Source organism: Lutzomyia longipalpis, chromosome 1 (assembly GCF_024334085.1).
Source record: "Lutzomyia longipalpis isolate SR_M1_2022 chromosome 1, ASM2433408v1".
NCBI lineage: Eukaryota > Metazoa > Arthropoda > Insecta > Diptera > Psychodidae > Lutzomyia > Lutzomyia longipalpis.
In genome coordinates, this window is record NC_074707.1 from 31,673,127 (window position 1) to 31,688,021 (window position 14,895).

A 14,895-nucleotide genomic window follows, 5' to 3' on the forward strand; every position below is an offset into this window, starting at 1 on the left:
CCAGATAAGCAATCCTATAATACGTATAGAATAGAACAAAAATAGTTTTAAATATAGATCTGTTAATGTTAGTACGGCAACATTGAGACTAATAAAAATATTTTTCTAACAATTCTTATCCCAACGCTTATTTATTTAAAGTAGTCCAGAAAAAGTCATTTAAATTGTGTTAAATAAATAGAATTAAAACAATTAATTTCGTGCCTATTAACAACCACTATCTAATCAAAATCATCTATCGTGATTAGCTTTTTCTTCGTTTTTGTTTCCAAATGTACAAAATTTTGTGATTCACGAGTCGCAATATCAATATCATTAGAGGATTAGAGCCAATGAAAAAAAAACATCTCAAAGGGATGAAAGTATATAAACAATATCGAATCGAAATGTACACTATTAAACTAACATAAACCTTCATCCGCTCTTCGTGAGACATATATTTTTTACGATTATATAAAATAATATATTATACTTATATTGAATGAATGCCAATTCCTTCCCTTTTTCCCGTATAATGTGTATTGGCTGGAGCACATTTCACGTATGAATTAAATTTGACACTCTTTCCTTATATGACCACACATTGCTGTGTACGAAAAAATCGTAAAATTTTCCGATATTTTCTGATCCTACAAAGTTATAAGTATCAGACAAAATAAAATTTCAATATAATCCTTCTCAATAGACACATTTTCATCTATATCCTTACTCTTCCAACAATAAAAATCCAATTTTGTCGTTATTTGGAAATTTTGCATTATATTTGGTGTATTTTCCTATAACGTCACTTGCTCATGTTTTTAGCACATCATTGCTATACAGATTTCATACATAGACATTTTTCCTTAACACCAAAGTCATTCGTTTAGTGAATAGTTCTTATACCCATTTAACTACTAGTTTCAAATTGACTGAATTTCAATTCTTTTTAAGATTGCAATTGAGCAAAAATCTCCCTAATTAATCGCATGACAACCCAGCAACAAGGATTATTTCACCAAATCTTCCTTCTCTCGTCTTTACGGTTTATTTTTTTTAATCCTGATTTCAATTGTTAGTTTATAATATAACTCAAACAAAAATCTATCTAAAATTAATTACTATTTAATTTTAATAACGTTATTAACGAATAGAATTGTTAAAAAGAAAACAAACTTAAAACTTTGTTCTACTTGAACAGAAAAAAAACAAACAGAGAAGAAAATGAACCACGCATTTTCTTTGAAGATTGAATCAACCCTAAGTCGAAATATCCTATATAAAAGAGGATTGAGATCATTACATATACATACATGCATATATGTATTCGATACAAAATTTTCAAATTCAATTCTATTCAATAATCACGCAGAAACGTGGAAATGGATTTGGGGCATTTTGAGAAAATGTGAGAGTTATACGTAATGCTGTCTCGTAAAATGCATGTAATTCAATTTATTTGGAAAAGTTGCAAATATAATAATTGTTTGGAGTACTTTCAATAAACCCATTTGTATGGAAACTGTTTATGTCATAGAAGTGTATATAGGAAGAAGAAAACTTGAGAAACTCAACTCTTTTAAAATGGGTTGGAAAGATGTGTTAGGTTATACGGAGTATGAGCAACTTTCAACAGAAAAGTCTGTAAAAATCCTTTGATGTTGCTGAATGGGAGGATAATTGTACAAAATACTTATCAATGATTCTTCTCTCGTACTCATACGTATATCCTGTTACATCAATGAGTAAATTTTGCTATGATCAGCAAAAAAATCATTTCGCTGACGGGGTTGAAGAAAAGAGAATCAGCTCTTGAATGTTCAAATGGTTCTTTCATTGAGTGAAGATTGTAAGTTGAAAAGAAAATAAATAATTTAAAGTGGTATACATACTTGTAAGTAGGTATATTATGTAAATATATCAAGGAAGGAAAAATTGTATAAGATTCAACTGAGGAATACTGTATATTGTGTAGGCAGAAAAATCTAAATCTTCAAATTACACAATATCCTACGCAGAATTTCAATTGAATCTCATGTGATTTAGGATTTAAATTTGTGAGTCTCCCTTTTCCCATTTGGTGTGGCATCGTCGTACTATATGTTGTATGAGTTAGAAAAAAATGCTTTGCTAGCTGAAAACCCCACATTTGAATTTTTAAAGCCAATTTACCTTTAAAGTCAGATGTTATTTGTCGTTAAAAATATTTATTATTTACCCTATTTGGTTTATTAAAACCTCCTCATCTAGGGGGTTTAATGTAAATACATTTTCACATGATATGCTCATGTATCAATTTGAATTGAAATTAAAACAAAAATCTACTTAATTTTACAGAAAATTGCAAGCAAAGACAAAGTTCTCAATAATGCTAGGGAATGATATAATCTGCAAGATGCTGTAATTTGAGAAATTCAAAATGGTCCTATTCCGCTATATCAAATGTCTTGTGAACTTCGTTGTCTGAGCTATATATAATACGACACAGTTAAGCTTTAGGCAAAAAGTTCCAACAGTCAATGTGTTAAGTTACAGAAAACTTACAAGGCATCTTGAAAACACTTCAAACTGCACTACAAATCGGCAGAGTGTTTTACTAAATTACAGTGAAATGTAAATAAGACATTTTGTGTGAATATAGACAAAATGAAGAATGGGAGAAATGTGTACATATGTATTGAAAGTACCATTTACGATGCTTTGTAAAACTTTCAGCTTTGCGAGAGCTTTCATCATCATTGGTAACAATTGTATGACAGAGAATAAAAAATAGGAGCACACTGTGAGTGCGACGAGAAATGTGTATGGAAAAGAGAACTTTCATATTGGTATTATTGTGTTTTGCATAAAATTTGTATAATATGACACAACATTATCATTCGTGGTGTGTTTCGTGTGGAAAAAAAATGGGTGGGCAAATCAAATTATTCCTGTGGTTCTTCCTCGATTTGAATAAATTTTCTCATTTCGCCGAAATATTTCCATAAATTAGCTTCATTGGTAAAGCCACAAGCACGAAAAATGTTCTCGAAAATGGTATAATGAAAAAATATACCATAGCGAAAGATAAAAATTGGAAAAGTCGGACAGAAGGAAGAAATCAGTTGCATACTTACAAATCACATCTAATCGTCCCTCGGCCTGGATCGATTTGAATTCCGGAGCCTCCGCGGAGACCTGCAAAAACGAATAGGGAGGTGAATTTCTTTTCTCACACAATCAACTGTGACCGGAATATTAATGAGACGCCCCAAATTCCTTTCTGCCATAGGGCAAAAATCAGCCTTATGGCTTGTATAAGATTTTGGGTGGACAAAGTCTTACCTCACAGCGGTAGTCACCAGTTGATTTGAGGGTTATGCCACGGAGCATGACTCTGGTGCTGTCTGAGAATTTATGCTGAAATAACAAGTGGTGAGGAAAAACAGATAAGTAATTGAGAATAAATGTTATACCGAACCAAATTGGGCATAATTTCATACAATTTCAAAATAATAATCGGTTCCAACAAGAAAACATACAAAAGGGAGGAATTCTTTAGGGGTAGTAGAAATTATTCCATTTTACTTATTTTTACTTTTACAACCGAATTCACGACATGATGTTTCTTTCTATCAATATTACAAGCTACCAGTTATGTCTCATCAATACCTGACACACGCTTAAAAAGATAACTTTACAAGAAATGAACGTAAAACGAAAACTTACAATTTTTACACGTATAAAAGAGGCTCATTGTATTTTCTTCAAGTACAAGTGATTGGTTTTAAACATGAATGTTGGTTGCTCTTAAGATTAAGATTTTTAGGCTAATCCAATTAACATGCTAATCATATGCCGCACCAAGCTATTGGAGTTTAATATAAGGATGAGTTTTAAAATTGAGATTATGAAGCCTATCTTTACAGGAACGCTTTGGATGCGCAAGATACCCCCCACAAAATAAATAGAGACACATTTTTGTAAGAAAAATAAATTTGCGTTTATATACAATTCATAAGCCACAAATTTAATATTTTTGGGGGTTGTAGTGATTCTACAGGGGTTCACAAAAAACGATAAATATCTGCCACATTTTGGAGTAAGAATATAATGGAAGCGAGAGCACAACATTTCAAAACAGCCGTTAATAAATAATAGAGGAAAGTAGAAAATAAATAGTTATCAAATAAAGTCAATCATAACGCGTCCAGTTATAAGAGTTGGTATACCACAACGCGGATGGGTCAGTCTATGCGTTGTAATTTAATTTTTAAGTAGTATTAGTAGGCAAAGGTGATTTTTTATATGAAATTCATCAATTCGAAAGACAAAAATGGTTATATCTCAAGTTCTATTGCACATACAGAAATTTCTTGACTAGTTTTGGAAAGGTATTCAAATAAGCTATAATCTGACATATATTTCAATACATTTCAAGGTCACCTCCAGAACACAAAATGGCGGTTTTTTGTTTTACCAAAACAGTTTTTTGCAGTTTTCGTCCTAAAGAAATGGTTCTAGAGCTTTCTGATGTTCTAGAAAGTTGTAGAGAATTACAAAACCTTTAATTTGATACCAAATTGAGCAAAATCGGACAATCCGTTCAAGAGATATGGCTCTTAGAACTTTTCAAATTCAAGAATTTTTCAAATGGCCATATCTTCTAAACGGCGACATAGATTTTCTTCATTTTCGGACTGATGAAAGATATTGAGTCAGGCTACAACATATCAAAATTTAAAAGATTTGCCTAATGGGGATTCGGAGATATTGCCCCTTAAAGTTAGGCAATTTTTGTTTTTGTTTTTAGCGCCTCTTGCGGATATTTTTGGAACTTGGAATGTTCTAGACAGTTGTAGGGCTTATCGAAACCTTTCATTTGATACCAAGATGGTCAAAATCGGTCAAGCCGTTCTCGAGTTATATCGAAAAAACACTTTTTGCTTTAGGCCGCCATATTTGCTAAACCGCTCGACCGATTTTCAAGTATGAATTGTTGATGAAAACGTCTCACTGAGCTCTACAACATACTAAAATTTCAGACCTCTAGCTTTAAGGAAACTGGTCGACGGTATTTCAAAATGGCGGACGGCGGCCATCTTGGATTTTGAAAATGCGAAAAAATGAAATTTTACACCCACATTTCTATAGAAAACTTCAAACCGGAAGTCTCTATCTCTTGCCGTTCTCGAGCTATAAGACAAAGTATAGCGCACCGGCCGGCCGGCAGGCCGGCCGGATCAAAATTTTTCCACCACCACTTTCGTAATGTGGGATGTCTAAAACGTGCTCATACCAAGTTTGAGCCCGATCTGAGGTGGTCGGTTTTTCCGATGATTACAATACTTGGTATGCCACGATTGTGGTATACCAACTAATTATGGAGGAAAGCACAATCTCAACGATAAATCATATGCTAGGGTGAGTAAATAATTTATGAAGTGACCAAGGGACAAAATTTTGTGTCGACCTCAAGTCTCCTGAGACCTGAATGTGAGTTGTTACAACCGAGTAGGATTTGCGGTCACTTGTATATGATTTGTTCCCCTATCTCTGTCAATAACTTACCCCAGACATTTTTATGAATTTTATGTACCATAACACAAATATGTACTATGCTATGTATGTAGGTGGAATATATAGAAAGTGGCGCGTATGACAATCCTTCCAATTTACATACAAGATTTATGTTTGACTTTTCACTTTAAAATCATTTGAATTACAATTTCAATAAATTCGTATATTTTCATGCACATTTGGACTTCAACATTAATATTATTTTCATCCAACGAATTATATTCCTAAAAAATGAATAGGTTGTTAAAGCGTTTAAAAAAACACATGTCGAAGCTTATTTTATACATATAAAACATTTTATCCGACTGATAAAACGTATGTATTCAGATTTTTTTTTCAGTTTTTCCCACAATTCGTTGGAGCTAAAAAGCTTCGAAAGAATAAATTATTTCGTTTAAATTGATTTGTGTCCCATTAACGGAATATTCATTTCATTTCATCCGCAATTCACGTGATATTCCAATCTGTGAAATTTATTGAAAGTATTTGAGAGGGGTTTTTGAATGACGGGAAATTTTACGTATTTTTCTTCAACTTAACCAAAAAGATCCGGTATGGAATGGGGATGGGGGGATCCATGGAAAGAACGTAAAGCAATTGACGAAATAAAAAAAATAAATTTCCTTGCTTTCAATTTCCTTCGATTTTCCATCCACAATTTGCACGCAACACGCGCCAAAGTGGGTTTAAATTGCTTCACCCTGCGGCCCCGAGGGTGGCACCGGGTGTGACATGGAAGCTGCAGATGAGGACAACGAATGGAGAAAAAAATCTATCGTATTATGTAGATAGAAAAGAGATTCGAGTACTTATCGCTCACTCAAGTCAACCAGTTTGACTTTTATTCCCTATCATCTGTCACACTTCTCCTGGAGAATTTCCCACCAACAACCTTCCTCATACTTGATTTTTTCACCCACGCTTCGAATTCACCACCACCACACAATTTGTCGCTATATTTGCTCAACTCAGGAATTCTCATGGGATACATGGGAGGAAATCGACGAGTAAAAGAAAACATATTGAAGAAAAAACGCGAGAAATTCCTTGAGATGGAGGATACGATTGAAAATGCAAATTTTTTCGTCTTTTTCTATTTCCATCAAATTCTTTTGCATATACGACAAAATATAACAAAATAATAATTATGAATAAAGATTTATGGAGCTCTACTAAATCATTGCTTTTCTTTTTATTTAATCATAGGTATTGAATAAATACTTGATTAAAAATTTAGGTGGATAATTAAAAAAAAATAAAATAAAATAAATATTTTAAATTAATAAGTTTAAAGGTAAATAAGGCGTTTTCAATAATGTAGCAAAACATGACTAATAATAGTTAACTTCAACCTGCTTATTTTAGAAGAAACTAGAATGTATGCAATTTACTTACATCTACTCGTATTCCTTCAACTTTATAGCTGTGCTGAGGAGGATTTGCCCGAGGGACAAAACGATAAAACTCCTCGTTGTCTTTGTACCATTTCACAGAGTATAACGTCTCACGGTCGTCACTTTCAAAATTACTAGCGTAATTGTAACCATCATCAGAGCCTATGTCACGACTTCCTTCTAATTCGTACTGACATTCTAGAAGTGCTGACTCTCCGCGGAATTTGTAAGCTGGTACCACCAATCGTACAAGACGAAGGCAAATAACCCCTGTAAAATGCAAAAAAAAAATATATTCCATATTTGTTGTATGGAGCAAACTTTTAAGTATTTGATAGCTAAACATTTGAAAATATTTGTCTAACAGTTTACTCATGAGTGAGAAATTCCATTTTATAACGATACTACATGTACTATGTAGTCTCTGTGCAGTATAATTATCATACATATAAGTAACTAATGCATTGCTCATGTGGACAAAATTGAAAAAAAAAATGTTGATAATATAAATTTGAAGAGGAAAATCTCTCTTAAAAAATGTTAGTTCGTAAACTGTATCGTGTTTGAGAAAGAGGAGTTTGTTATGTTTAAAGATACAAATGGTTATATTTGAAACAAAGAAAATGTAAGTCACGTTTTCCAAATATTTTTCCACGCAATTCGTATTTCCTTCACCTTCACCCCCATTCTTTCTTGAATTCTTTCACATTTTTAAACCCTAGGCGCAAAATTTGATCCTTTATCGTGGTACTTTATCAAAAAATCTGACAGACACACTCACCTTTTGTGGTGAGGAGAGGTCACGCGGAAAAGGATTAAAATTTAATTGTTTACAAGAATTACGTAATATTTCAATATAAAGAGACCTTCCAAAAATCACAGCTTCGTGCCGTATTTTTACTATATATTGCCTCATCTTAGAAGTAATTAAAGCCATTGTCCACAAAAGCATTACAAGAGCCACATTAAATTAACGATAATTTTTTTTGTCATCAAAAGAGGCAAAATATCATAAAATATTGTATCTATGAAAGTGAAATAAAAACTGTAATATGACCACTTCACTATCCAGCATTATCACCCTATTCTCAGACTAAGTTCTCATAAATCGGAAGTACTAATTAAAAGGCCATCATCCTCTTGCGACGACCAAGTGATATCAAAGTTATAAACTCACAGCGGCCTCCACTATCTCTATCCTCCTTAATTTTATCTCAAACGGTCAAGAGGGTTAGTGATAGAGCATCATACAGGCAAACAATCATGACAAATTTTTTTTTTAAATCTATAAGATCACTGAAAATAACACTTATAAAGTTAAGTTGGTGTTATATACAACACATATTTTTTCATTCTACATCATTTTAATGAAATTTCTTTTTATTTCCTTATCCATGATCTTTTTCTCAGTTCGCATATTTATGCCAAATCCTGTAGAAAATTCCATTACATCACTTAACAATGTGGAGAGTGGACCATTTTTTTTTCTTGAAAAAAAAAAACTCTTCAGCGTGTAGGAAAGACGATGTGGAATTTACAAAATTCACGACTGTTCTGCTACCCCATCTTACTACTATGCCGAGAATGGAGTTGAGAAATTGAGAAAAATAAATAGCCCCTGGGTCAGGGATAAATGGACATTTCTTGTATTCCGTTTGAAAGGATTTCTCATTGACTGTTCTCTACTATTATTCAGCTAAAATATTCGGAAAATCCCCATATCGCAGATGAAAGCTTTCTTCAACGATTTGAAGAACGTTTGGGTCGCTCCTTGATATCCCTGAATAGAATAAATTTTCGTGCATATATTGAATTTTCTCGCGTGCGCTTTTTGTTATTTTCACCCAATTTTAACATAACAGCCTCCATGCGGGGTTATATTATTTTGTAATTTTCATTGTGTGTAAATTTCACCATTTATGTATGTACATAATACTTATTTAACATTGTATGTATATACATAATCTGTCTGAATTCCAACTCTGCATGCCAATTAGCGAATATCTACTGTTTAATATGGTTTTATTAATATTTTCTTCGTACATTAAGGAACAGAAAAAAAATATATTTTTTACTTTTATTTTGTTAGTACAAAATTTTTCATACATTTTCTTCTGTGCAAATGGATGTTAATAAAGTAAAATCCTATATAAGCTGTTTATACCCTACCCCCTTTTGCTCATGCTCCTTTGTCGGTACCTACATAAAATATGTAGGTATGCATAGACCTTGAGTAATTTCATTGTACCTACAATATAAAACTTATATATAAGGTATATAAATATAAATGTAAATGCAAAGTAAAATATAACGGTAAAATATAAATATATATAGCTACATGATACAGATTAAGGAGAAAAGGGAATGTACATGGTAAGTTTCACTTACGGGCTGTGATTCTTCCTTCAGAGGCCAAGTTAAATATATGTAAATGCAAAGTCTAATAGATAGCTGCAGAGTACAGATTAATCAGAAAAGGGAATGTACTGGTAAGTTTCACTTACGGGCTGTGATTCTTCCTTCAGAGGTCAGTCTAAGTGTCATATTTGATATAAGTTTGGTGATGCAAACTCTGGAGGAAGGCTAACTCGCGCATTGGCTGTGATTCGTGGCGCGAGTCATCCTTCCCCAGAGTTTGCACCACCAAACTTATATCAAATATGACACTTAGACTGACCTCTGAAGGAAGAATCACAGCCCGTAAGTGAAACTTACCAGTACATTCCCTTTTCTGATTAATCTGTACTCTGCAGCTATCTATTAGACTTTGCATTTACATATATTTAACTTGGCCTCTGAAGGAAGAATCACAGCCCGTAAGTGAAACTTACCATGTACATTCCCTTTTCTCCTTAATCTGTATCATGTAGCTATATATATTTATATTTTACCGTTATATTTTACTTTGCATTTACATTTATATTTATATACCTTATATATAAGGCGCCCCGCTTCGCGGGGCGCCAAATAGTTAGGGTACTAATTAAACATGCAACTATATACTTTTATATTTTACCGTTATATTTTATTCTGCATTTATATTCATATACCTTATATATAAGGCGCCCCGCTTCGCGGGGCGCCTAAGAATTTGCGTATTAATTAAATAAAAAATTAAAACTCTTATATCTCCTGAACGGCTCCATAGATTTTCTTAAATGACCTGTTGTTGGAAAGGTCTTGACCTCAGCTATAACATATTGAAATTTTAACGAAATGCATAGTACAGTTTTTGAGATATTCAGACTTAAAAATTATGGATATGCAAAATATTGACTTTAGCGCCTCTTGCGGTCATTTCTCGAAGTTGCAATGTTCTAGACATTTGTAGGGCTTCACGAAACCTTTCATTTGCGCTTGAGTTGATTAAAATCGGACTTGTAGAACCCGAGATATGACATGCCAACTTTGGAAGGCTATATCTCGAGAACGGCGACATAGATTTTCTTCATTTTTAGCATGGAGCTAGATAATATAGTCAGCTATAACATATCAAAATTTGAAGAAAATGCCTAGTGCAGTTTTCGAGATATTCATCGAAAACTCATCGAAAATTTTGTTTTTGATTTTTGGCCCCCTAGCGGTCACTTTTGAAACTTTGGATGTTCTAGAAAGTTGTAGGGCTTGCTGAGAGCTTTCATTTGACCCCGGGTTGATCAAAATCGGTCAAGCCGTTTTCGAATTATGGTCGATTTTCGATGAAAAATTGTGACGGCCATATTGGCTAAACGGCTTGACCGATTTTTGAAAATGAGGCATCGTTGGAAAGATCTTGATGGCCCCTATAACATATCAAAATTTCAGACCTCTAGCTATAATAGGGGCTGAGATATAGGCAAAACAAAATTTAGGGGTGTTCCAAAATGGCGGACGGAGGGGTGGGGGGGTAGATTTGACCTCATAATCGGATGTCTTCCGGTCGATATTTAAACTTTGCCGTTTACCGCAAGTCTCTATCTATTACCGTTCTCTTGTAATTTAGCAAAAGGTTCCGGACGGCCGGACGGACGGACGGCCGGAAAAATTTTTTTTTGACATACGTTTTTTGGAATGTGGGGACCCTAATTCGTGCTCATCCCGAGTATGAGCCCGATCTGATGACTTTGCATTTTAGGTGGTACACAGAAGCTGTGCTATTCTTTTCTTCGAAAGAATCACAGCTAAAAAATTCCCAATCCCATAACTTTTACTTCACTCGCACGATTGTGGCAATATTTTCACGCACTCGTTCCAAAATTTCCATCACAACCACTTACTCAATAAATTTATCACTCAAAATCAATTTTCCACCCAAGAAAATTCACACATAAAATTTAATGGTAGGATGAACGGGAAGAGCACAATGTACATAGAAATGGCCAAATATTCCTTGTGGAATCATAAATGTAAACTTTCAAAGAAGTAAAAGAAAATTATCCAGAAATGGCTTTAGGGCTCTTACGGGAAATTAAGGAGAATTTCCTATATTAATTTTGTAATACCAGATAGTGAGTTTTGGAAAATTTCTGAGAAAAATCAAATTTCTTCCTTATCTTTAAAGAAGCATAAAAAAGCATAAAATAAAAGAATAAAGTAAAGACGATGAATTAAACTAATTTATCTATGTTTCATGAATTGGGTAAAAAATGAGACACGCGAGGGAACCCTAGGAGATATTATTGATTGTCACCAAAGTGGCTGCCTCAAAGGAATTTTTTTGTCACTTTTTTCACTACTATAGTCAGGTCGCTCGTTTATGTAGAATTTCACTGGAACCTTTTGACAAATGATCGAATTTCTTCTGCCATACTCTCATGTTTCTCTTTTTATACTCCATTTTCCATTACAATGGTAAAAAGTTATAGATTTTGGCCACACATCGAATTGGGTGAATGGGTGAACATGAGATGCTGAATTCTATACACTATATGAAAACACTTTTCTCACTATTCAGACCCCATCGCACGCGTCCTCTCCCCTATTCAAATATTCAAATTCTTTCAACTTTATTGCTGATTCCTAACTTTAAAAATACTTAAATTTTAATATGAATTAAATTTTCTAATCCTATTTCTAACAATTTATTATTTATCCAAAATTCATCTTAGTCATGTAGAAATTAACAAGACGAAATTTTGTCTTTCTTTCCTAACTGGAGTATATTATTTATTTAAATTAAATAAACATTTTACAATAAATAACATGAAACGACATCGATGAGGCACGAGCTGAAGCTTATTGTGGGCGTCTCAGCACCATTACCTTCGTTGTTGGAACCCTTTGCTTTGAAAACATCACATTAAATAACACCGACGACAAGATTAATTACGCAATTCACATTGTTTATTGTATCAAATCATATATGTATACATATAGAACAGCAATAGGTTTACAACACATGTTAATGGAGAGGAATGGACGGGCGTTTAGGGGGTGAAAGTGTCGAAATAGAATCAGCACTTGATAAATTCATGTGATTCCACCCTCAAACTCCACACAGAGTCATTGAGCGTAAACGCAACCTCCCCAACAATCCCTATACAACCACCAATTCATGGTATGTTATGCATTTAGGCATATCTTTTTGGAACTCAAATCACTTTAGCATGCTTCGTGAAAATTGCCCTAATATTTCCCAAAAATTGCACATATATTTTGCGATTTTTTTTGTGTTATAGAAGAAGAAAAATTGTCTGTTTTATTAACTCTAAATAATAATGGTATAATGCATTTCTTAATGCACCAGCTAAAGCTTTTGTTAGTCTCATGAAAAATTTAAGGAAACAAAATTGCCTTACCAGCGAAACTCCTCTACTTTTACCTTATAAACATTTTGATAAGAAAGTTCTGTTCCGTTTGAGAAGTTTAACTTAAAAGATAACTTTCCTCTCTGCTCAAAAGCAGTCCATACAAAATGTGTTAGTGGAAACTTGGAAAATTTTTACCTTTGCCTTTTCTATTCATGCAAAATTTAAATATGAAAGTGTTGTATTGAAAGGAAACAGAAAATACATAACCATCGTATAGCTACACATAAAAGAAAATTGAAATTCGATAAGTGGAAAATTTATATTTTAGTCGTCTCTACCTGTATTTTTATTTTGCTTAAGGAATATTCTTTCATGGTGGTGGAAAATAACACAAAAGAATGAGAATAAAAGTGAAAAATTTCGGAAAATGTTTTACAAATGCAACTGATTAATACTGATGCATCAATTTATTGAATTTTGAAACAATTTCCACTATGAGATATTATGAGCTGACCAATAGCACCCGGCAAATCGATTTTTTAGCTCCCACTTAAGCGAGAATATCTTGCTGAAGAAATGGTTATCAAATAGGAGACAAAGAGCTATGTATGTGTATCATACATTCAAAAGCTTTCACTCGTAAAATAGTAAAAGCTATGTATATTATTTCATCCTCCATTTCTTTTCATTAAAAAAATGTAAAAAAAGGTCGAGATTGTGGGTGGATATTTTAATCCAAAAGTAAAAGATTCATACGGTGGATGGTGACAGGAAAGAATTTTCCGTCTATCCTCTTAGTTTTCTTGCTAGAGAAAGAAAAAGAAGTTTGGTGCACACTCAAAACCATTCTGTGGAAGTCGTTGCACAAATGACACAGTTTGCAATTTTCAAATGGCGCTCCTGCACAACATTAAGAGAAACGTGGAGATGACAAAAGAATTTCTTCCCGGCTGAATGTTTTCCTGGGTGCTCAACCACATTTTTCCTCAACCCATTGGGATGCTTAATGTTGATGTTACAATAAAAAAAAACGAAGAGGAATGAGTGGGTGGGCGGAATAAAATAGCACACAAGGATGGGAATGAAAGAAGACAGAAAAAAGACACACGGAGTAGAGAATTGGAATTGTTCATTCTTATTGTGTCGTTTGTGCTTACCCCCAGAAGAAATAATTGAAACTTATTTCTGGAACGCTGACTTGGGACAAAGTGAGAAAGCTTGTGGCTTGAGTATTGGGCAAAAAGGCTCCAAGCCACTACAAAATTGGGGTAATTGAAAATTTATACACTAGACTGCGGTGTAAGTGGCTTATTTGCACAGTGGAGCAATTATTTGTGACAATTTCACAGACATTCACTGCACGGCGTTATTATATTGTGCAGCATCTCTCAAGAATCTCAAAGAAAACGAGAGGATATAAACACATACCCCCACCTCCAATATATAATGTTGATCTTTTCTTCCCTTTAACTTTTGATCCTATGTTCTCTTTCCTGGGCCACCCTCTCCAACAATTTCTCCCTCAACCCATGATTGATTCTAATCCTCTGGATCGTGAGAAAGGAAAAGTTTCTCCCTCGTTCCGTAGAGGATTTAGGAAAGAATGGTTGAGAAAAAAAAAGTAGGGAAAACTGCTCCATTGGGTATATGGCTAAAGGATTTTAAATGATGAGAATAATTTCAATCTCTCTTTCACTCCATTGTTGCCGCCGTATTCTCATCCCCTATATACACATATATACTACCCATGGTATATACACTCACAAATGTGTGAAAAGAAGGAGCTTGTAAGGGGAGAGAAAAAGTTTCACGGTGGAGTGACTAAACTGTGCTTAAAGCTCACACCCCCCAATTTTCCTCCAATTATTGTCGACTGAACACCATTATTCGGATACACAATGACCCAAATAATGTTCACAACTAAGAATACAATCTTCTCGTTTCTCAATCTCTCATCATGAACCACCATCCTTCTCATCCGCAACCCCTAACTTAAGGACCTCGTGCTCGTATTAACTCAAACCAAACTCAGACTGACTGAGTCAGCATACCCAATCCTCAGGATAAGGTAAAACTTCCATTTGGTCAAATCTTGTGGCCACCATGAATGAAGCCGTGAAAGTAAATGAAACAAAAAGAATATGCGCAGAGGGTGTGAGATTGAAATGTTGTACACAATTAATGGTAAATTACGTCAATTTATCGATTTGAACTTTTTCCTACCCATACCAGTC

The 14,895-nt window shown here is 33.8% G+C and overlaps 4 protein-coding genes across 6 annotated transcripts in view; all 4 read right to left on the reverse strand.

Moving 5' to 3' along the window:
* The window catches only part of LOC129786110 (replication factor C subunit 4), a 635,780-nt gene that overhangs the window by 298,967 nt on the left and 321,918 nt on the right, over positions 1-14,895 (reverse strand). The gene's annotated exons all lie outside the window — the stretch shown is intronic.
* The window catches only part of LOC129785980 (extended synaptotagmin-2), a 633,447-nt gene that overhangs the window by 298,967 nt on the left and 319,585 nt on the right, over positions 1-14,895 (reverse strand). The window lies entirely within an intron of this gene.
* LOC129785995 (protein kinase C-like) overlaps positions 1-14,895 on the reverse strand; it is a 501,513-nt gene that overhangs the window by 298,967 nt on the left and 187,651 nt on the right. The gene's annotated exons all lie outside the window — the stretch shown is intronic.
* The window catches only part of LOC129786132 (uncharacterized), a 28,769-nt gene that overhangs the window by 11,774 nt on the left and 2,100 nt on the right, over positions 1-14,895 (reverse strand). The window contains exons 2-4 of the mRNA XM_055820966.1: positions 6,934-7,202; positions 3,304-3,378; positions 3,096-3,156 (exon numbers count right to left, since the gene is read on the reverse strand). Coding sequence (XP_055676941.1) covers positions 3,096-3,156; positions 3,304-3,378; positions 6,934-7,202 — 405 coding nt within the window. The remainder of the gene's footprint in view (positions 1-3,095; positions 3,157-3,303; positions 3,379-6,933; positions 7,203-14,895) is intronic.